Source organism: Mercurialis annua, linkage group LG8 (genome assembly GCF_937616625.2).
Source record: "Mercurialis annua linkage group LG8, ddMerAnnu1.2, whole genome shotgun sequence".
Classification (NCBI taxonomy): Eukaryota; Viridiplantae; Streptophyta; class Magnoliopsida; order Malpighiales; family Euphorbiaceae; genus Mercurialis; species Mercurialis annua.
In genome coordinates this window covers 4,227,140-4,249,673 of record NC_065577.1, presented here as the reverse complement: position 1 = coordinate 4,249,673, position 22,534 = coordinate 4,227,140, and the positions used below count along the sequence as shown (strand labels likewise).

The window sequence follows — 22,534 nt, the reverse complement described above, 5'->3', positions numbered from 1 at the left end:
CGTATTTTTTAAAAAAAAATTGTAAAGTAGTGTACGCACGTTTAACTAGATCAGTATATAGATCTTGGATCTAGTTCTTTGCGGGTTGATGAAATAGATCGTTTTTGGATGGCATTTTATGTAGCTGGAATGCCCTTTTTAATAATAATTATTTAATCTAATACTGTAGTTAAATTGAGACTTTTAGTAGTTGATTATATGTAATGGGATTTTTTTTTTATGACAAAAATAAAAGAGTAACAATAACGAAAAGGAAAGTTGGGTAGAAAAGAAAAAGGAGAAACTAAGGAATGAATATTCTTTAATTACCATTAGAGAAAACTTGAATGCAAATAAGGTCAATAATCATAAATATTTAAGAGAGAGAGAGAGCTAGTGGAGTTCTTGATTTTGAACATAATAGTCAAAACAACACGTTTATTTCAGTTAAAAAAAACAAGTATTATTTATATTATTTCTAAAATTATACTATTTACTTTATTTAATTATGTAACAAAAAGTTTAAATAAAATATTTTTGGATTAGAGTGCTATTTTCACTTGGAATCCTCAGTGCTATGTGTTAATAATTTGTCTTATTTAGCTTGCGAAGTAACAAAGTCAATATTGTTCCCACTTTTTAAATTTGGTAAATAAATGTCACTAAACCCCTTATTTGGACGTAAAAGTACTTATTCTCAAATTAAATAATGTGCACGAGTAACTTCAATTCTTGATCCTCTATAATGAGAGCATGAAAGAATGAAATGATTCCATCAATGGTGATACACATAGAAACATATAATCGAATCAACTCGATTCATAAGCAACTTGATTGAAAAAAATACTCAAAATCAATTTGATATTTTAGTTAAATCAATTTTGAGATCGAACTACGGAAGTCACCTGCCAAATTAGATTCGAACATTTAAACACTTGACTAGACATGTTCATAAACCTAATGAAATTTTGATTAATTTTTTTAGATGTAACTTTACATATATAAAATATCTTTTAACTTGTAGTAAAATTAAATTAATATTTTTCTTATAAAGATTAATCAAGTTGTGCCAAAGTTAAACTCTATTCTTAATTATGCTACCAAACTTGAACTCCTACAATAAAACTTGATCAAATCCAAATGAGTTTTGAACTTCACAAGTTAAGAGCCAAATCAAGAGCGAGTTTAACAACATTTCGACTTGATTCGATTACGGCCCTAGATACACATTGCATGAAATAAATACTCAACTATTAAATTATGAGTTCAATGGTAATGCCAAATACTCACCATTTTCATGAGTGGACTCCATTATTGTTCACAATAAATCTAATTTTATGTACTATGGGGTGATATAATGAAAAATGAGACAAAAGTATTTGGACCCAACTCCTCTTTTTCATCCTTTACAAGAATGAGAAAAAACCACTTCAGCTTTTGTAAAAACAAATATTTTATGTATCACAAAGAACATAAATAGTAGTCCCAACAGTATATTCATAGCTAAAAAGCACTATCAAGCATCTACCAAATCACCTCAAACACATTACTCATCAGTCACAAGAAAAAAAATTAAAATCTCTGCAGTTAATAAAATCACAGCACACCATGTTCCATTTCTCAATAAAGACACATACAAACAGTTCATACATAAGACAACAGCAAGAACAAAATAGAAGAACAGACAATTTGAAATACATTATTCAACTCAAATCACTCTAGGGGTGCGCATTACGCTCGAACCGAATCATACCAAACCAAACAGAGCTTACAAGGATGTAGAAACATCAAACGAAACAGAACCAAACCGGTCGGTTCCGTTGAATATTTCATTAAGTTTGGTTTTATCGGTGGTCCAAAATTGAACCAACTCGAAAAAACAGAATTTATCAATTCGGTTTGGTTCGGTTTTTGCACACCCCTGCACAACTTGGTACTCACAGCTAGTAGTAACACACATAAAGCTGACAAACTCAGATTGGGCACCAAAGACTGGACTGTACAACCATAGCTAAAGTAGCAGAGATTTCATGATCAAAGAGTGGAGACCAATAATTCATATCATAGCAAAGAACCAAGCTTTTTCCTCTGCAGTAAAACTTCCACATCTGAAACTTTCTTGGTACTTTAATAGAGAGATTAATACCAAATGCATCAAATCAAAGAAAGCAAATAGATAGAAAAGGTGGGCTGTGGGACCAGAATTACCTAACCAGCGTGCACTTAATAAAAAAGAAGTCCTCATTTTACAGCAGAGCTCACCACTAGGCACCAGCAATCAACCCATGCGTTCTAATCTTTGAGACTTTTGTTAAGCTTTAATTCATAATAAAGCTAAAGGCTAATCATTTCTGGTCAACAAAAACAAACTCCACATCAGAAAAGCTAATATAATGATTTCAAACCCATCAATCATTCAAGCCATGAATTCTTGGGTTACCAACTTATTTCTTATTCATCTTTCCACACACTAGCCAACATACGATACTATTGCAGAAGGAACTAGGAATTGAAGTTTAAACTGTAGTTCACTCCAAGTGTTTTGGCTTTGAGCTTTAGAGACTTCAAGTAACCTATAGCAACATCAAGGACCAACAACGGGTCCTTGTCCTTTGCACCAGGGATTATGGTCTCGAGAAATTTCACCGTCGCACGAATCTTATCCTTTTTTGTTTTATTGTTGCCTATAATGGCAAACCTACACTCATCTCGATTGTAGCCAATAGCATAGCTAGATTCTGAATCATCATAATCATATCCATGAACTCTGGTCACTTTCGTCGAATTAATATTGTTTTCCGTTGATGATCTTCTGTACACACCACTAAGCAATTTCTGCCTTTTGTTTTGGCCATCTGAATCGGCAACCTCCTCAGTTATTTCTTCAACTTGTTCTTGCTTCTCACTGCTTGTAATGAGAGCGGGCGAATGGTCAGTGCTAGTTACCTCATCATCACTATCACCATCATAATCATCATCGTCCGAGTAAAGTAAGGCATTAATTTCTTCTGTGTCTTCATGCATCTCACTTTCTTCGGCACTTGAGTGATTCTCATCTGATACTTCCTGCCAATTCGGCACAGTCAAATTTATTCGGTCTATTTTAGCTGCATGTTCTTCACGGTGCAAATAAGAACCACCAATTGGTTTTATAGCATCAACATTTGGTTTCACCGCACTGGCTAAAAATGAGCTATAAATTAACCTTGTTTCATTCCCAGAGTGATCAAAGATAACAAATTTCCGCTGACATCCAGGGACTGCATTAAGTGCAGGATTTCCAGCAAACTCATAAGAAAGCATGGATGCGTTTTGTTTGAGATATGGATCCCCAGCGGGTAGAGAGTTACGGAAATGAGGGGGCGTACTTTGAGGCAAGCCTTGAGCTCCATGGCTTTTATGTGCCCTCAAACTTGGGATAGTTGAATCCACAACCCCTGACATCATCATATTTGTGCATGAACTGGGACTCATGGATGCTAACATATATCCTGGTTGCAGAGGCTCAGTTGATGTCCTTACGGAACTGAAATCTGGCGATTGCCCAGTATCACGTGGTGAGGAAAGCCAAGAATTGCCGGTCTTAACCATCCAAACAAAATTATAACCTGCAGATTACAAACGACATGACATATGATTGGAGGGGAACAAGTTTTTTGAAAACTCTAGTTTCATAACCAGTAAGCCAATTCAGAACCTACCACAATATGAGCTTCAAAATGCAATATGGAATTGCTTAGCTGCTTCTTTCCGAAACAACAGAGAAAGAGAAGTAAAACTAAAATTTTCAGTATGATACTAAAACACTAGTGTGGCGTCAAATTTACGTTACAGGTTTAAGCAATTGGCGAAAGTATTCAGCCTGCAACAAAAATAAAGTAATCGTATTATTCATGGATCCTTAATGATTGTTAAGAACAAAAACATTAAGACTATCACAACCAAAAATATGTAAGAATACTTGCATTAAGAAAATAGATTTCTCACTTAAATTTAAAGTAATTTAATTAAACAACCACTAATTGATAAATAAAGCTAACCTGGCAATCCTGCAATGGTTGATAACATTCAATGATTCTAACTACAATGGTTGATTTTCCAGCAATTCCACTCTCATACTTCAAAGCTCGAAATCTTGTTTGACCAGCCGCTTGGCAAACCATAACTTCTTTTGACCCTTCACTCAATATATTTAGATATATGTGATAGCACAGAACAAATACTCAGTTACAGGAAGCAGAAAAATTGACAAGATTGATCCAAAGGCGAAGATTTGAATTTTAGTGAAAACAAAACGAGGAAAAAATCAAAAACGGAGACCTTGAATTAGATAACAGACTGAGGATGATAAAAAATTAAGGGAGAAACAAACGGAGCTTCAATTTTAACTATGTTTTTCAACTATCTTAGCTAATCCTACGACTAACACAACGAAAACCATTTGGAACCCATTAAATAATGTGGTGAAGAATGACAAGCCAACAGCCAGAAAATGAAAGTTGAGCAATATAATTTACAGAATAACTCTACAATATAAGTTCAATCGCACAACATTCCGATAAACATCAACTGATCGACTCAACCAAGGCATGTTTGTTTTCCTTCTTGCTACTATTGAATTATCCACAGAACATACACGAGTAATTTCCTGCAAGAATGTGCACAAAAACTATATGGTTAGAACTACAATAAGCACAAAATAAGTGGCGGACTCAAAAAAATTAAATAAGGTGGACAAGATTGTACTGAAAATCTATAAAATGGGTAAAATTTACAAAATAAATTTTTTAAGTTGGACAGTGCTATAAATTTTAAGACGGAAAAACATTGGATTTTATATTCATAAACTCTTCCTAGTTCCGCCGCCGCACAGAATTATAATAAAATAAAAAACCTGCATAATGAAAAATTCTCAACCACGAATTAAACAATTTCAAGTACTTGAACATGAAGGTAAAGCTATTTATCATCAAATTTGACATAACTAAGTTTAGCTTATCTTAAGATAAACTACACAGTACAAAGTATTTAAATTTCAAGACATTAAATGATCAAAACATCATGTGTACATCAAATTCAAAGTATATTTACTTATAGTTTCAATCTCAACAATCTAGTTAAAAAAAAAACACCTAAAATATAAGAATCACAAAAACAAATAAGCCCATTAAAATAAGAACCATTTAAACCCAAAATCACTAAAAAAAAGTGAATAAATTCAACAGCTTTTCTTCAAATTACAGTATTTTTAACAAATTGAGCATAATCAAGAAATTAAAAAGAAAAAACTATTATCAAGAGCAGCTAATTCAGTAACTTACAGTGAAAAACAAACGATTTAATTTTTGATATGATTTGGTTTGGTTTGGTCAGATCCAGAGATTTGAGTTGAAAAAGGCGAAATGTTTGAGAAATTGGAAAGGAGTGAACAGTGTAGTGTTTGTAAAAAGAAGCGAATTTTAGGCAGAGGCATGTGAAGATGATGATATAAAGAAGGATAACGTGACAGTATTGCCCTTATGATTTTTAATTGTTTTAATTTTGTAAATTAAGCTAAACTTATTTTTAACTATGTGTTCAGAATTAAAAAAAAAATATGTATAGAATTAAAAATATTTGATATTTTTTTTGTTGCCCATCCAGTTTTCAGGGTTTCGTCCTGAATAACCCGGATCCAATTCACATTGCACGTCTGGCATAGTGTGAGTGTTAGCGGGAATATTTTATATTCACAAGACTCGAACTCGAAATTTTATTTAAGTGATATCAAACCGCTTAACAGTTGAACTAACCCGTCTATACATTTTTTAGTACACTACAGAAGACTATAGAGACAATTTAGACTACAGCTAATTGCGCTAAATTACACGTGTATCTGAGGGTTTTTTTTTTAACCATCTGAGGTTAATGCATTGGAGTTCACTAAAATTTTAATTAACATAGAAAAAAATAATTAAATTTTTGTTCATATTTTAAAAAATATTTAAAACTTTATTCTAAAATATAGTCTTAATGAAATTCTAATTATGTAACAATTTAAATTAATTTTTTTGAAAATATTTATCACATCGACAATTATGTTATCACGTAAGTTAATTAAAAAACACTAAAAAAGATAATCTTGAATTTGGAAAGAGGAGTGTTTGTCGAAAATTTAAGCTCACGACTCAAGAGTTTGCTGTCTAGGTAACTAGTTCATTCTTATATTAGTTTCCACTACACCAAAATTGAAATTCTTACAAACTGAGGAAAAAATTACGGAAGAAACAAATTTCTTTTCAGTCCTTTCAATTTCTATCATTTCCTATAATTTCCTGAACTTCCCAATTTAATCACCAAAATCAGAAATCCTTAAGCAACTTCCTAACTTGCTCTAATGTAACAAACAACACAACCGTAAAAGGCCCTTGCCTTGAAATCGTAGGAACAAAGCCCTTATAGAGAGCCATCAGTCCTTCACCTCTCACAGTCTTCACCGCACAATCCAGCCCCCCTTTATACGGCGGCTCCGCCCCGGCCACCACGGTCATGTTCATAATTCTCGTCTTTATAACATCAACAGGATTCGAAGCCACCGCAGCCACAAACCCCGCCGCCAAGCTCGCCGCCACGTGGGTCCTAATTCCATCTCCCATCACACCCTTCTCCAATATCATCTCCTTGATTTGATCGTACGATGCAAGCTGTGACGCTGTTACGATCATGGCGCGGTTTACCGTAAGACCTGAGCCGCGCCACAGGCTAGTGAAGCCTTCTTGTTTTGATATTTGAGTTATTGCGTGGATTACACTCTTGTAGTTTCTACGTTGAGTTATAGGGAGACGACCGTCAGCTTGCATGCGGACCATTGCCACGTCAGCAGGGTTTCCGACGGCGGCTCCGACTCCGCCGGCGATAAGTCCGGCTAATATTTTGTGTGTAAGAGGGAGGTTACCTGTTTTAGGGTTAAGCCATTTTTGTTTGAGGATTGCGTAGAGTCCCATACGGGTTGTGGAGTATAGTGTTTGACGGAGGATGGTGGCGGAGACGCCGGAGAAAAGGGCGGCGACACCTTCAGATTGGATAATTCTGATCCCAGTTGAAATGGGCCCCGGATGAGGTTCTTGAATTTTGACTTGAACGACGGGTAATGAAATGTTTAAAGCAGAAGCACATTGACAGCAAACTTGAGCGGCGGGTTGACTCGGGAGGTGAAGTTCGAACTCGCCGCTGAGTTGCATTCTAACCTTTATGAGATCAAGCGGATGAGTGGTGGCTCCGGCGACAATTGAGGCAATACCACCTTCAAGAAAACATTTCAATCCCATCTTCTTGTATATGCATGAAACTATGATAATAATGTAATCGAACTACAACTGTCTATTAATTAGCTAGACTATATATTTAAAAGCAATTATATAGTGAAATAATTAAAATTGAATATGAACTAATTTGGAGATTTAATCTGCTTGTGTTATGAGGAAAATGAAAATAATTTTTATTAGAAGTAAAGATATTTGTTTATTTTTGTAGAAGGAGAAGAAAGAATATGGAATAACAATTAAATTATTCCTTTGGCATTTTTTTTATGCTTCCTATGGCATTATTAGTTTCAAATAGACCTGACCACAGGCCTAGGTATCTGCTAGGCCCATTCCTCCGATACCTAGGCCCGAATTAGCCGAATTGCAGCCTGCGATTAGCCCAATTTTTTTGGACGGATTCGAACTTTCATTTTAACGTGATTTTTCACATAGGTCTGTACAAGTTTGATCTGGATCTGGATAAATTTAATGTACAAACCAAACTTAAATAGTAAATATAAAGTCTAAACCGCGCTCGGACTCAAACTTGCATTAAAAATAGTAAAAACCGGTTGGGATTGGTTCGAGCCCGCCCTACGACCCATGAACAGGTCTTCAAATGGGTTAGGAGATTGTATTACATTTGACAGATAGTACTATACATCAGCTTAGAACTAGTCAGCAGTATCACTACCTTGTGGAAAATTATAAAATACACAGATAATGTAGATCGGTATTTACATGAAATTTTTTTAAAAGAAAATACTAGTTTATAGCTTCACTATCAAGATATATAGAATAAACTGTATAATTTATAAAAGTAAATATTCATTTACAGTAATTGAACATTATTTTTCTCATACTACAAAAAATAAAGAATAATTATTGAAAATCAAATGCTATAAGAATATGATGTTTGATTTGGCTCAAAAATCTTTAAGCAGCTTCCTGACTTGCTCTAGAGTGACAAACAGCACAACTGTGAAGGGTCCTTGCCTGGAAATTGTTGGGATAAATCCCTTATACAATGCCATAGCCCCTTCAGCTCTCACTGTCTTCATAGCACAATCGAATGCCCCTTTGTACGGGGGCTCTGCCCCTGCCTCCACCCTCATGTTCATAACCCTAGTCTTTATGACATCAATCGGGTTCGACGCCACCGAAGCCACAAACCCGGCCGCGAAGCTCGCCGTCACATGTGTCCCAATTCCATCACTCATCACGCCTTTCTCCAAGATCATCTCCTTGATCTGATCGTACGACGCAAGCTGCGACGCTGTTACGATCATCGCTCTGTTCACCGTAAGACCTGAGCCGCGCCACAGGCTAGCAATGCCTTCTTGCTTCGACATTTGAGTTAGAGCATCAACTACACTCTTGTAGTTTCTATGTTGATCGACAGGGAGTCGTCCGTCAGCTTGCATCCGAACCATCGCCACGTCAGCAGGGTTTCCGACAGCAGCTCCAACACCTCCGGAGATGAGTCCAGCCACTATTTTTCTCACAAGTGGCATAGTTCCCGAGTCCTGATCGGTCCATTTCTGTTTTAGAATGTCGTAAAGTCCCATACGTGTGGTAGAGTACAATGTCTGCCGAAGAATAGTGGCGGAAACACCGGAGTAAAGCGCGGAAACACCTTCGGATTGAATGATACGTACTCCAATAGAAACAGGTCCAACACGAGCAGCTGTCGTTGGCAGGGTAATACTTCCAGCGCCCGTGTTCATAGCTAGCGCTGGGCGGATAGCTTGGGATTCGCCTTGGAGTTGCATACGGACCTTGATGAGATCAAGAGGGTGAGTTGAAGCCCCAGCAATAATCGAGGCAATGCCACCTTCAGCAAATCCCTTTAATCCCATTGCTTGATATGAACCTTTTAACTGCTATAAAAGAAATTGGATTCAAGTATCAGATTAAAAAATATGGAAAGATATGAATAATTATATTAAGTGATGAGAATGGAGATTGTTTATATAGAGAGGTGAGAGACCAATAATTGAAGTGTTGAATGTTCTACGCGGGTGTTTTATGTTACCAACTTTGACTGTATCATATAATAATATTAAGGTATAGTGGAACTTGGATGCAGTATATGATTGACCTGACATTTAATTTAACATAATAAATCATATGCTACTTTAAAAATTGTGGTTCTATGTCACATGCTACTTGAATTTTGTATTTAATTTACATGTTTTGTGGGTTCCATTCCATATAGCGAAAAGAGACCGAAGGATGTTTGGGATTGTAGATATTTTTTCTTTTAAATTTGCGACTGATTTTAATCTTAACAATTACTATCATACACAGATAAGTTCCATTGAATTTTTTGTCTAAAGCTCCTCAAGTATCGGGCACTTTTTGTCTGACAGGAGTAGCATTATAAATGAGCCGAGTCCCTCATGAACGGCTCAGTATTCGGCTTAATAAGATTTTCACTCAAATTCGTTAGTTAGTTTAAATGAACAAGCTCAAACTCTAATTTATATTCATTTATTTAAATGAATCATACTTGAGCTTAATAGTGTTTGACTTGATTATCTTTATAAACGGCTTCATATATGAGCCTGCTAACATGGTCATATATGAGCTTGTTTATGAGCTGGTTCGTTGTTGCACTCAATCAAATCTACGAGCCGACTCGAGCCAAAGTTTGACTCGGCTTGTTTACATCCATAACATGCGAGTAAATATACGACTTTCAACCAAAAACAAAAGGATCACCTGCTTTGACAATTTTAGAAAATTTCCATCTCAATTTTGCCTTTGTTGTTTATACTTGCAAGAAATATGGTGGGAAATCCTGATTCAAGCAAAATCGGATGATGTTGAAAGATTTGCCATCTTCCAAGAGAAAATGAAGAAATAAATCTTCACTTAAAACAAAAAGTGTTTCCTCTTTGAAGATTTCACAAAATTTGTATAGTCGCATTTTCACTTGTCACGGGCAAATTTTTTATGCTTCCAGAGCATACATAGCCAAATAATTTTTCGCTAGGCATGAACAAAAATAATTTTTCAATCGGAAACAAAAGAGTAACCGTTTTGACTATTTTTAATAGTTTTATAGTTGCAGTTGGATCATTTTATGCTGCAACAGAACACGCTGATGGCATCAAGATGCTACCAGAACCACACAATATTATACGATTTAACGTCGGGCGTAACAAAATAAAGAAATGATTGGTTTACTCGAACCCAAAGTTACCCTTTAAGGATTTCATGAAGTTTTGACAGTCGCGGTCCGATACTATTATGCTGTGACAAACACAATAGCAGAGTCTTCATACTAGTAGAACCACACGATATTAAAGAATTTTCTAAATGAGAGGAGACAATAAAGTTTAAGCAAAATGATTTTTCATCCAGAAACTAAATGGTTTACTCGAACCCTTTGAGAATTTTGCAAAAATTTATAGACATGCCAATAGCGTCTTGATTCAAGTATAACCATGCGACATTCAATGTTTTGCCTCTTTACACAAGAAAATGAATAAACAATTTGTCATCTAAAATTTCAAGGGCTTCCCATTTGAGAGTTTCACGAAATTTTCAGTCTGCAGTTTGATAATTTTATATTGCAACAGATACGTTGTAAGCATCCTGATGCTAGTGTAACTGCAAATTTCCGTCTGATACAAAAAATTGAAGAAACTATTTTCCGTCTAAAAACCAAAAGATTATGCTAAGCAATATTTAATTCAGCACGATAGTGCATCAAGATAATTAAAAAAGAACACAGGGATTAACTACTACCTTTAATTTAAGAATAACTCCCTCGCCAATTGTCGATATGAAAAGCTTCTATCCATGATCTTTAGAGCTGGACGAAACAGAAAATGAATATAAAAATTCAGCTTCAAGAAGGTCGATGAAAATAAAGACAACCACTTAGCATTAGAAAGAAACTATAATAACGCACAATTCTCACCTGCAAAACTCCTGAAAAGCAGTCACCGTCTTTTCCAACAAAATATCATCAAAGCTACAGCTTGAGAATTCGCATGATGTTCTATGTAGTCAAGACCATGAAAGAACTCATATATTTCCTCTAACTAAGAAGCAGCCAATACTACATCCAGTTTATTTTACATACCCGCCAAATACATCTCAGATATGCTTCGACATTATTTCCGCACATAAACGCTTATAAAGCTACAAAACTCTATATTTATAACGTAAAGACGTCGGTTTGTCCTTTTCCATTTGAGCCTTTCTCGTTTCGATGTTTACCTTTCGGTGCAACATAACATCTTACAAGAGCACCCTTATCATCATAACCTTTCGCTAAACTAAGCTTCAATCAAGTAAAATTTCACTTCAATTGAATTTTCCACATTAGACAACTAAAGACCCTACAACTGTAGGGTCATATTCAAAAACTTAATCATGACAAACACAACAAATAGCATACAACAAAATAACTAAAAAGAACCCATCAAAATTTCCCAATTACAACAAACACCATCATTATACTTAAACAAACACCAAAAGAGTTTCAAATTAACATAAACATTATCACAACAAAAAAACCTAAAATTTAAGGCTGAAGCTTATCAGTTTTCCTCTGAACAAAAAGCTTAGAAATATCTTCAGTAACAATGTTACTCTTCCCTAATAATTGCGGCGGAATTAACAAACCGCCCTCTGTATCGGGTTTATTCTTCGCATTTAAAAGCTTCCCCTTCTGTAACTTACTACTTCTACCTGCTACAACTGAAGCAGAAGCCGCCATTTGAGTTGAATCTCGTTTACGCGGTTCGACGCTAATTGAAGATAAAATTGACGAGGAATTCAAGAGAATTGAAGCATCTGGAAGCTTGTTGTTGGTTGAATTTGAAGGATTGGGTGAAGACGATGCGGAATTGATTTTGTTGGGGTTAATATTAGGGTTTGTAGAGGAAGGTAAAGGCGGTTGCTTTGGGGTAAGGAGTTCGTTTTGGGGTTTGTTTTCTTCTGATACGTCGTCGTCTGATGATGAAGCGTAGTCTACCAGAGACGTCATTGATTTTTTTTCTTCTTCTCCGATTGATTCTTGTAATGGATTTTCTAGGGATTTGATTGCTCTCTGAAGCTATAATTTGGGAATCTCTTAAACATGTGCTGAACAGTAAGCACGTGGCAACAAAAGGAAAACTTGTAGAAACTACGCCTGACCTTTTCAATGTTTGCAGTTTCAGTGCCTGGACTCTTATTTTGCTCAATTTAGCGTTCTAAGTTTAAAACTGTCAAAGAATTTGTTTTTTCTTTTTGTTCACATCTACTAAATGATTTCAAAAGGAACAAATGATTACAGAATTGCTAATATTAGAAATTCTGTATGCCACCAATCTATAGTAAAAAGTGAACTGATATTGTAAGCCATTGCATAATTAAATAAATTATAAAAAAACTAGGAAAATATAAAAAAAGTTTAAACAATAGTTGTAAGAATGATTTTTTTTTTTTTAATTCAAGGCTTAATCACTCAAAACCACCCCCCACCCCCCAATTAGCCTCTTTTGCAAATGTACCCTGATGTAGTAATTTTTCCAATTTTATCCTAATTTGCCTTTTTATATTTTAATTGTACCCCAAAATATTAAATTACCTCTTTTCACTTATAAAAAATTTTAAAATAATCTTTTTTATATATTATTAATAATATTAGGATCTAATTGAAATATAAGCTAAAAATGTAGGATTATTTTAATTTTTTTTTTCAAGTGAAAAGAGATCAATTTAATGTTTTAGGGTATAACTGAAACATAAAAGAGCAAATTAGGATAAAATTGGAGAAATTCCTACGTTGGAATATATTTACAAAAAAGGATAAAGATGAGGGATTTTTGAGTGATTAGACCTTTATTCAAAATACATGAAATGCTACATCTTTGAAATCCTCTCTTCTATCATGTGATACCATTCTACTGCAAAAAACTTCTTCTCCCTTGTGATACCTAGATACAGTCGATCCTCTGATAATTAATATACATGGTGGATCGAAAATTTATTTATTATTGAAATTATTAATTTATTAAATTAGTATAAAACTAAATACACTTTACAATCACTCAATTTAAAAAAAAATTTTATATTCAATTTAAAAAATATCAATTGATATCAAACAAAAATATAATTATCAAGAAGTTGTATTCATAAAATAAAATAATTTTTAATATTTTTTATTCTAGAGATGCTCTACTTACTTTGACTTGTTCATCTAACAACTTCCTTTGAAATTTCTCAAACGAATAAGAAAATCATAATTTGATGGTATTTAGTTTCCACTTTATGAATTAAGTTTAGTATTACCTCAAATAAATCATCAATTGTTATATAATTCTTTAAACAAATCTCTCTAATAATTAATATTCATATAGAATATAATTTAAATTTTATTAATTATTAAATAATAGAATTATTAATTATCCGACGTGGAACAAAATCGGTTCTCTCAATTTTCTATTAATTATTAGAATTATTAATTTATTGAATATTAATTATTAGAGAGTCGACTGTAACATGATCTCAGGTCAAATTCGTTGATCCTACCCAATGATAAAGCCAGGATTTCTACATCGAAAGGGGCAAAATCGCAAAATATAAAAATTTCCTACACTAGGTTTTCTAAAAGAAGTTGAGGGGGCCAAGGCCCTCCCCAGCCCCGTCATTGATCCTGCCAGAAAACCTACAAGCCAACCAGTTCAGTTCAATTCGAGCTATTCAGAAATCTTATTAAATTGATTTGGTTTGAGATAAAAAGAATTAAAAGATAGATAAAGCTATGATTCTTCAATACCTGGACATCCAATTCAATCCAACACCAAACTCAAGTAAAATTAAAACTTGAACCAACATAAAACTGAGAAACACTTCATGTTTGTGCACCAAATGTCAGTACACAACACTCATATATATCTTAGCGTTCATCACAAGTTATTTAAAGTATTTCATATGGTGTTCAAAAGAGTTGCTAACAGGCACTATCCCAATAAAGAAGTCACTGGGCACTTAGGACTTCAATCTCAAAATCCAGGACGGAGTTAGGTTGTATTCCCCATGCTGGAAATCCACCAGCTCCATAAGCATAATCCGGAGAGCACTGAAAATTCATCACGCAATATCATTAGCTAGTTCCACAAATTATGCAATGCATAAAATAACATTTAACAGTTTCAGCAAAAGAAAATGCAATGTCTACTGTCTAGAGGCCAGTATCAGCACAAGAAGGTACAAAATGCGCCAAAGACTGCTTGCATTGCACCACAAATCTTTATCAAAAACATTTTCATTGGAATCACAGAATCGCCAATTCCTTTTTTCACATAATGTATGAATAGAATATAATATAATATAATACACTAGTAAAAAATGTAAAAGCATCAAGTAATACCCGAAGACGAGCGATTTCTCCAATTTGCATTCCCATGACACCTTCATCCCATCCTATAAACACATTGAACATAATACATAAGCTGTCCAAGTATAATCTGGATGTATAATATCAAGTCTTAGCAAAATCAAGCACATTTTATGTGAGAGAGTTTGAAATACAGAACTAGAAAATAGTTTTTACACAAATAGCCAAATATCTAGGTGTATAACTAAACTTTTCAAAAAGAAAAATTGAGACTAGGAACAGGTTCATAATAGATTCAGCACAAGATTAAGATCATGTAGGTTTTAAGAGGAAAAGGTAAAATCGACACAACAATAGATCTGAACAAATTTGGTGGCTTGTTATTGGTAGCTCAACGTTTCAATTTATAGAGATGTAAAAATAGCTATTTCAGAAGTTACTTTTCAACGATTTTCGTAACTTCGACATATATGCACCTCATACAAAAAGCACAGGCTAAGATTCAAAATTTGCAAGACACACATCTTTATCTTATCGCTGCTAAGATTTGAAACTAAAAGATCAGAACCCAGCTACTGACTCTAGAAACCAGTGTTTTGTGCTATAGCATTATTAACCCTCATGTACCGAAAATCGAAAGTAACATAGATGGAGTCTTGAAGTCTTGAAGAGCAAGAGTCGTTGTTAGGAAAATTAATATGAATGTTCGCTATGAACCATAAGGAAAAAGCATTCACATCCAAAACCCCGTAAAATAAAAAAGAAACACAGGAGAAAGCTATAACTTTCCTAAATGAAAAGTTTCATATTAATTGCACTCCATAATAAAATAAATACCCCAAAAGCAGGATCACCTTTAATAGCAAAAATTTAAATACACGGCCGCTTACCTTTTATAACATTTCCCTGACCAATCTTGAACGAGAAAGGCTTCTGTCCAGGATCCTTAGTGCTGAAATTGTAATAAAAAATGAAGACAATATAAAAACTTAATGAAAAATAAATAAAAACCTAATGTTCAAATAATGTAACACGACATGCGAGTGCACACAAAGAGAAAAATAAATAAACTTTAAGGTGCAATCCTCACCTCCAGAACTTCTGAGAAAGATCGCGATTTTTCCCTGCAAAACACCCAAAAAATATATTAACGCGTACCACATTTTCCCACAAGTCTAGTAAAGGTCATTTACATTTTTACAATCCAATTACCCGAAGAAAAAAAAAACACTCAAATTTCTCTGATTTTCAGAAACAACTCAGTGAAATAAAAATTTCAAGTCCTAATCATCAAAAATCATAATTTGCACCAAAAATTAATCATTTAAACCGTTACAAAATTACCCAAATAAAATAAAAACCCTACATTTTTCAGAATTCAGAACATAACAATTTCAAAGTAAGAGCTTAAAATACAAAAGAAATTTAGGGTTTTCGTAAGGGAGAGAAACGATTAGCTAACCAAATCCAGTGCAGTGAACGGTGACGTTTTGACCGACGAAAGGCTTGGGGCCGGTGCCGGGCCGGATAAGGGTCTTCTCAATTCCCATTCTTGTGTGACAGTGGTTTTGTGAACTGTTAAAAGATGGATTTAATTGTCAGCTAGGGATTTATAATGGCAAAACCCATACGGAGGCCCTTCTACTTTACCAGTTTTGTTCGAAAGGTCCTTACTCCAAAATTGTTCACGTCCAGATCCTTATACTTGGCAAATTCCAATTCTAACACCCTTATATAGATGGAAACTGGGAATTGAAATCCACTCTCCGTTAATTAACGGAAAAAGATGACGTGGCGCTCATTCCTATTTATTGATGCCACATGGCAACACAACTTAAGGACTTATTCTATATAAAATTACAATTTAATGAAAAAATGGTAAAATGCAATAACTTTGATGGCAAAAACATCATTTTTCCATCTTCTTCATGGCTCACTCCATTTTTTCCAGAAATCACCAAATTTCATTTCAAATGGCCGATTAACCAGACCCATTTTCCCTTCTATACCTTAATTAAACATAATATATGGAAATTAATTATCGAACCCAGGTTTCATAATTTATTTTTTCTCAAATATGAACCAAAACATAGTTGATCTTAATTAAATTTTTTTCATCATCTGATATTTCCTTTGACTAGAAAAGAAACAGAGGCACATCAATTTCTCATTTGTGGAGGCGTTTTCTCAAGGGAACGGCTGCGGCGGCGTTTTTTGGAGGCAACGGAAGCGCAGTGTTTTCTAGAGGCAACGGCAACGACGACGTTTTTTAGAGGCAACAACAGCGGGATAAGAAATTTCCAACAGCATTTGGGATCAAAGACGACAACGGCACCACCATCTGGGATCGAAGACGGCAACGGCACCACCATCTGAAATCGAAGACGGCCTACCTTGTCTTCGTTTGATCTTCAAACCCATCTGTAGATTGTCTTTGTCTGTTCATTGAGTCTAACTTCATTAGGTTTAATTAAGGTTTATATTATATTTTTATTATAATGGTTTATATTTGATAATGGTTTACATTTCCACCATTTTTATTATAATGTTCTGCAAATTATAAAATATTGTCAAATGTAAACCATTATAATTTCCACCATTTATGTTGTCTGATCATCTTTAGTTGTTAAATTCACTGGGTTTGGAGAAACGTTGGAGAAGAAAGGAAAAATTCACTTGAGGTCCTTTAATTTTATATAATTTTATAGAGATTAAAAGTTTAAAAAACCACATCAATTTATTTTCATAGTCTCACATAACGGAAGTGGGGTTCACTTGCCATTTTCCATCCACGTAAGGGTATCATAATCGGGATTTGTCAAGTATAGGGACTCGTACGTGAACAACTTTGAAGTAGGGGCTTCTCGAACAAAACTGATAAAGTAGAAGGGCCTTCGTATGGGTTTTGCCATTTATAATCCTTATAAGCTCCATTCGATTTGGGGATTTTTTTTAGAGCCCGTGCAATGCACGTGATATAAACTTGTTTGTTGTCATTTGCATTTGGATAAAAGTTCAATTTGGCCATTCTACTTTTGTTTGATGTTCAATTCAACATAAAAGCGGTCCGATTTGACATTAAATAAGAATTTTCCTTATATGTAGGGTAGGCTTTATTTTTTAGGATAAATTACTTAAACCCCCCTTATGTTTTAATGAAATACACTAATTCATTGCTTAATTTTTGTAAATCCACTATAATATTTCTCATATTTAAATATACTATATGATTACATCCATCTGTAAAAAAATTAATTAGTCAATCTGGTCAAAAGATTAGATTTGACTCTTAAACTTATTTTTTATTTAGTTTCATCCGAAAATTATCAAAATTAATTGATTATTTATTTTTATAAAATAACAATAAATTTAATTAAAATATTATGTAACATTTTAATAAAATATATATTTATAAAATTTATAAAAAAATCCTAAAAAACTATATGTTTTATATGTTTATATGTTTTATAAAAATATTCTAAAAATATTTGTAAGATTTCAATAAATAAATTATTAGCTAATCACTTTGATGTTGAAAATATTTAATTTTTTTTATGAGAATCATTTTATTAATCATATTGATATATAAAAATTACTAAACTATGAAAATTTATAAATCTAAAATATCTTATATATCCACTGTCAATTGGATTTATGAGAAACACATTTCAATAATTTAGTCTTTAAAACAATCTTTAATTTTTTAAATTTTTTTTATAAATTTTATAAATAAAATTTATAAAAGATACATAATATTTTAATTAAATTTATTATTATTTTATAAAAATAAATAATCTATTAATTAATTTTGATAATTTTTGGATGAAACTAGATAAAAAGATAAATTTAAGAGTCAAATCTAATCTTTTGGCCAGGTTGACTAGTGAATATTTTTACAGATGGGTGTAATCATATAATAAATCTAAACATGACATATGTCATAGTGGATTTATAAAAATTAAAGGGTGAGTTATTATATTTCGTTAAAACATAGGGAATTTAAGTAATTTTTCCTATTTTTTTATTTCTATAATCTTTTTTCATCCAACAATTCAATATTCTAGTAAATAAATAAATTAAATATGATTTTCTTGACATAAAAGATGACTTTTCATTATAAAAACTGCAGTGTTTTATATTTATAAATATAGATCTATATATGACATTTTATAATTTCCATGAAATAATGTTTCATGACATATGAACATACAATAATGGCGCACGTGAACTTTTGAAGGTCCATTATGATCAAGAATTTTCCTGGACCACAATTGAATGATTCCAGATTTGTATTATTGTTTTTGGAGTTTAGGATAAAAAGAAAATAATCAAGTTCCATACTATAATTACTTAGATTAGAAGAATTTTTTAAAAAATATAAAAAATATTTGAAATGCTTATTAAATTCTTCTTACTTTTTCTTACATATATTTTCATTATTAAAGAAGATATATTTTAATATGTAAAAGGTAAAAATAGATCTCAATAAAATTACATTTACGAGTTTAGCCGGGTTTGACCCTTTATATTTTTTTTTAAAAAAAAAGGAGTTTGACCCTTTATTGTAGTTTGGCTTAATTACTTAAAAACCACTCACCTTAAATTTTGTTTCGTCTATACCCTGACCTAGTAAAAAATTCATTTATACCCTGACGTATGTATTTATGTTTCACCTCTACCCGAGACACTAAATTAACCTCTTTTCATTAAAAAAAGTTTAAAATAGTTCTTCATTTTTAACCTAAGCTAATTAGAGTTTAATTAAAAATGAATTTTTTTCTAAATGAAGGACTATTTTAAACTTTTTTTTAATGAAAAGAGGTTAATTTAGTGCTTCGGGTAGAGGTGAAACATAAACACATACGTTAGGATATAAATGAATTTTTTTCTAGATCATGATATAAACGAAAAAAAAGTTCAAGATGGGTGGTTATTAAGTAATTAAGCCTTCTAGTTTTTAGCATAGCCTACAGAAATAGAGAGATCTTTGAAGTCGAAACCTGATGGCAACGGCAGTAAAGACAACACAGTGTTAGAAGTTAGAATAGAATTTAAGATTAAAATTGTTTTAAGAATGTTTGTTTCACTCTAATCCCAAAATTAAAACACAGTTCTGACACGGATTACACAAATCAAATTGTAATCCTAATTTAAGCAAATTTAACACAACCATTCACAGCTCACCTCTCCATTTTTAACCTCACCATTTCACCTCTGAATCTCATATATAATTTCCATCTTCTTCTTCAACCTCATTTTCATAATCAGCAACTTTTTTTTGAATTCACTCAATTTTCCAATCTCTCTCATTTCTCTTGCTTATGTCCTAACATCACCATTATCATTGGCATTGTTGTTGTTTTTCAGATGATCCATGCATCTTTTATGGACTTAACTAACACAATTTAAACACAACAATGCCAATTTTCTGACGAGGGTTTGGTGAGAATTTGAGAGAGGATTGAAAAAATTAGATAAAAGTAATGGAATTTGAGAGAATTAAGGAGCTGTTGCTCCTCTGGTGTAGAATTAAAACTACCCGTGTAGCTCTTGTGGGTGGAAACCACACCGCATCCAGGTTTTGCACTCGCTAAATATTGTGTTTTTGTTGCGTTTTAATTGTGTTTTTTCTTCATTAGATCAGTTTCTATTGATTTAATCACTGTTTTTGCCATTTGGGGTTTGGATATTTTCCCCAAAGATTTGATCTTTCACAAAATTCTTGATTGAAATTCCACTGATTTGTGTTGATTGCTGACGAATTGAGATATGGAAATGGAATATGCTCGCGGGTATCGAGTTAAAGAACATGGTAAGATGAAACATGTGCAGAATGATGGAATTGGATTGAATTCTGATACCCTTGTGGTCATTAAGCTGCCCGATTCGCGGGTTCTACGTATCGTGTCGCGTTCGGTGTTATTGGCTGTGGTGATACTCACATTGCCTTGTATTTGCACCATTTTGAGGGAGATTGAAGGGAGTTCTTATTATAATCTGTCTGCAGATGAGTTTGTTTCGGATTTAATGGATGATGTTGATGTTGAGTTTTTGGATTCTTTGTTTCTAGATTTGGCCAATGAGGGCCTTGTTAAGAAGGGTGATAAAGCGCTTTTCATGTGCTCGAGTATCGGACCTGTGATTGATAATACTCGATTCTTGAACTCCATTGATATTGATTTGGTATTGGGGTCTGATCTAGGACATGAGGGTTTGTTGCAGGATGCGTCGTTTGATTTTATATTCGGATTTGGATTTGAAAACATTGGAATCCTTGATCGCATGGTGAAAGTTGGCGGAATTGTGGTTACGCAACTGGGCGATCTTCCGAGTGCTCTACAGAAGCAATCGAATTATAAAGTTGTTTATCTTCGACGATACAGTTCAACTGTGGTGGCACTGAGAAAAACGAGTATGTCAAATGAATTTGCGGATTCATCTTCCAAGAGGCGGCTCTGTGAGCTAGAAATGGAGGCCAAGAAAACAGCATTGAATGGCTTGGAAGATGTTCTTCTCGAACCACCGAGAAGGCTTTTAGCAGAATCCAAAAAAGATTTAAAGAAATTCAAGTTTCTTCCCGACTTGTTGGGGGATCCCTTAGAAGATTACAGACGTCGAGTCTTTATTGACGTAAGCTTACAGGAGGAGAAAGATCGCGTAACGAGATGGTTCACAGAGAATTATCCTACTCGAAAACAGAACTTCGAGATTTACAACATTGAAATGGTGCCCGAAGAAGTGTCAAAGACGGTGGTACCAAGCGTTGAAATTTCCGATTGGCTAGAGAAAAATGTGAAGGAAGACGAATTTGTCGTGATGAAGGCAGATGCAGAAGTAGTAGAGGAGATGATAAGGAGGAGGAGTATCGATTTGGTGGACGAACTGTTCTTGGAGTGCCAAAATCAGTGGCAGAATGGGGATGGAAACAAGAGCAAGAGAGCTTATTGGGAGTGTTTGGCGTTGTACGGACGCCTACGAGATAGAGGAGTTGCTGTGCATCAATGGTGGAGTTAACCAAGAAGAAGGTGCTAAACCAATTACATTAAGAATATAGATATTAATCCTTATAGCTATAGCTCTGTTTGGTTGTGTATTGTCTATTACTATGAGAGCAATAATGCTGATGAGACAAATGGTTTTTCGTCTCGGAAGTTGTTTAAGCTTTTCGGGTTTTGTTGTGTGTAAAACTTATTTAAGACTTCGTTATGGAGAGTAGGACGGAGGATCATGTTTCTCCGTCGCTCTCGTTGATGTCGCTTCTTAATTTTATGCGTAATAAATATCATATTATATTATTATTATTATTAGTATAATATTATTAACTGGTTTCTTGTTAAATTCTGTTTTGACTTTCTTATATATGATAATGTTAAGCAGCTCTTTATATTTCATTATTCATTGCGTCAATGGTTGATTTTTCAGCTTTTAATAGATTAGGTTAGCCAAAATTTGTTGACAGTCATAGATTTGCTTGCTGCTAGAGTTGAACTATATTATAGTAACATAAATCTTTGGTGGTTGCCGCTAGAATTTGTTGACTATCATATATTTGTTCACCTCCCAAGGGTGTAAATTAGTCGAGCTAGCTCGCTAAATATTCAAAATTGATTCAAAAAGTGCTCAAATTGATCACATCAATCGAAACAAACTGCTTGAGTAGAGTGTCAAGTCGAGCTTGAACTCTGAAATTATTAATCGATAACCTCAAGAGCCTTATCGAGCTTATCTAATTTTACAAGTTTACCCCTATGTATTGCAATAAAAACCCTACTTGCATATAAAAACTTTCTAATTAGTTATCATCATAAAGTTATTTTTATTTTTTTACGAAGATCATTTTATATCGAGCTCAACACTTTTACCAAGCTCAAGTTTGAACTGTAAAAAGCTCAACTCAAGCGAGAACTCAATTAATTAAACACGGCCTCAT

At 33.6% G+C, this 22,534-nt stretch overlaps 6 protein-coding genes across 7 annotated transcripts; 1 reads left to right on the top strand and 5 right to left on the bottom strand.

Annotated features, from left to right (window-relative positions):
* Positions 1 to 1,566: 1,566 nt before the first annotated feature.
* Positions 1,567 to 5,451, bottom strand: LOC126660065 (transcription factor bHLH143-like). 2 transcript variants are annotated; one of them, XM_050353396.2, is made up of 3 exons: positions 5,301 to 5,451; positions 4,020 to 4,627; positions 1,567 to 3,561 (listed from the first exon to the last, which is right to left on the bottom strand). In XM_050353396.2, the coding sequence occupies exons 2-3, from the start codon at positions 4,140 to 4,142 to the stop codon at positions 2,482 to 2,484; spliced, it is 1,203 nt and encodes a 400-aa protein (XP_050209353.1). In that variant the 5' UTR covers positions 4,143 to 4,627; positions 5,301 to 5,451; the 3' UTR covers positions 1,567 to 2,481. The 2 variants fall into 2 exon arrangements, with proteins under 2 accessions (XP_050209353.1, XP_050209352.1); XM_050353395.2 differs by lacking the exons at positions 4,020 to 4,627; positions 5,301 to 5,451 and adding an exon at positions 3,681 to 3,812 and having other exon boundaries at positions 1,567 to 3,587.
* Positions 5,452 to 6,173: 722 nt separating this feature from the next.
* Positions 6,174 to 7,473, bottom strand: LOC126660066 (mitochondrial uncoupling protein 5-like). Its single transcript, XM_050353397.2, has one exon. The coding sequence runs from the start codon at positions 7,284 to 7,286 to the stop codon at positions 6,321 to 6,323; it is 966 nt and encodes a 321-aa protein (XP_050209354.1). The 5' UTR covers positions 7,287 to 7,473; the 3' UTR covers positions 6,174 to 6,320.
* Positions 7,474 to 8,054: 581 nt separating this feature from the next.
* Positions 8,055 to 9,145, bottom strand: LOC126660067 (mitochondrial uncoupling protein 5-like). The gene has a single exon (XM_050353398.1). The coding sequence runs from the start codon at positions 9,119 to 9,121 to the stop codon at positions 8,189 to 8,191; it is 933 nt and encodes a 310-aa protein (XP_050209355.1). The 5' UTR covers positions 9,122 to 9,145; the 3' UTR covers positions 8,055 to 8,188.
* Positions 9,146 to 11,560: 2,415 nt separating this feature from the next.
* Positions 11,561 to 12,348, bottom strand: LOC126660068 (uncharacterized). The gene has a single exon (XM_050353399.2). It carries the CDS (start codon positions 12,265 to 12,267, stop codon positions 11,803 to 11,805), a length of 465 nt encoding a protein of 154 aa, XP_050209356.1. The 5' UTR covers positions 12,268 to 12,348; the 3' UTR covers positions 11,561 to 11,802.
* A 1,707-nt stretch (positions 12,349 to 14,055) lies between these two features.
* Positions 14,056 to 16,219, bottom strand: LOC126660069 (peptidyl-prolyl cis-trans isomerase FKBP12). The gene is made up of 5 exons (XM_050353400.2): positions 16,067 to 16,219; positions 15,695 to 15,728; positions 15,495 to 15,556; positions 14,638 to 14,690; positions 14,056 to 14,346 (listed from the first exon to the last, which is right to left on the bottom strand). The coding sequence occupies exons 1-5, from the start codon at positions 16,152 to 16,154 to the stop codon at positions 14,245 to 14,247; spliced, it is 339 nt and encodes a 112-aa protein (XP_050209357.1). The 5' UTR covers positions 16,155 to 16,219; the 3' UTR covers positions 14,056 to 14,244.
* A 4,160-nt stretch (positions 16,220 to 20,379) lies between these two features.
* On the top strand, positions 20,380 to 21,618 carry LOC126661494 (uncharacterized). The gene has a single exon (XM_050355348.1). The coding sequence runs from the start codon at positions 20,380 to 20,382 to the stop codon at positions 21,616 to 21,618; it is 1,239 nt and encodes a 412-aa protein (XP_050211305.1).
* Positions 21,619 to 22,534: the final 916 nt, after the last annotated feature.

Coding starts and splice junctions, on each gene's coding strand:
- LOC126660065 (XM_050353396.2), bottom strand. CDS start 4,142: ATGGTTTGCCAAGCGGCTGGTCAAACAAGATTTCGAGCTTTGAAGTAT. Junction 3,562..4,019: donor AACCATTGCAGGATTGCCAG/GTTAGCTTTATT, acceptor TGGATGGTTAAG/ACCGGCAATTCTTGGCTTTC.
- LOC126660066 (XM_050353397.2), bottom strand. CDS start 7,286: ATGGGATTGAAATGTTTTCTTGAAGGTGGTATTGCCTCAATTGTCGCC.
- LOC126660067 (XM_050353398.1), bottom strand. CDS start 9,121: ATGGGATTAAAGGGATTTGCTGAAGGTGGCATTGCCTCGATTATTGCT.
- LOC126660068 (XM_050353399.2), bottom strand. CDS start 12,267: ATGACGTCTCTGGTAGACTACGCTTCATCATCAGACGACGACGTATCA.
- LOC126660069 (XM_050353400.2), bottom strand. CDS start 16,154: ATGGGAATTGAGAAGACCCTTATCCGGCCCGGCACCGGCCCCAAGCCT. Junction 14,691..15,494: donor TCAGGGAAATGTTATAAAAG/GTAAGCGGCCGT, acceptor ATGTGTTTATAG/GATGGGATGAAGGTGTCATG. Junction 14,347..14,637: donor GAGAAATCGCTCGTCTTCGG/GTATTACTTGAT, acceptor ATGAATTTTCAG/TGCTCTCCGGATTATGCTTA.
- LOC126661494 (XM_050355348.1), top strand. CDS start 20,380: ATGGAATATGCTCGCGGGTATCGAGTTAAAGAACATGGTAAGATGAAA.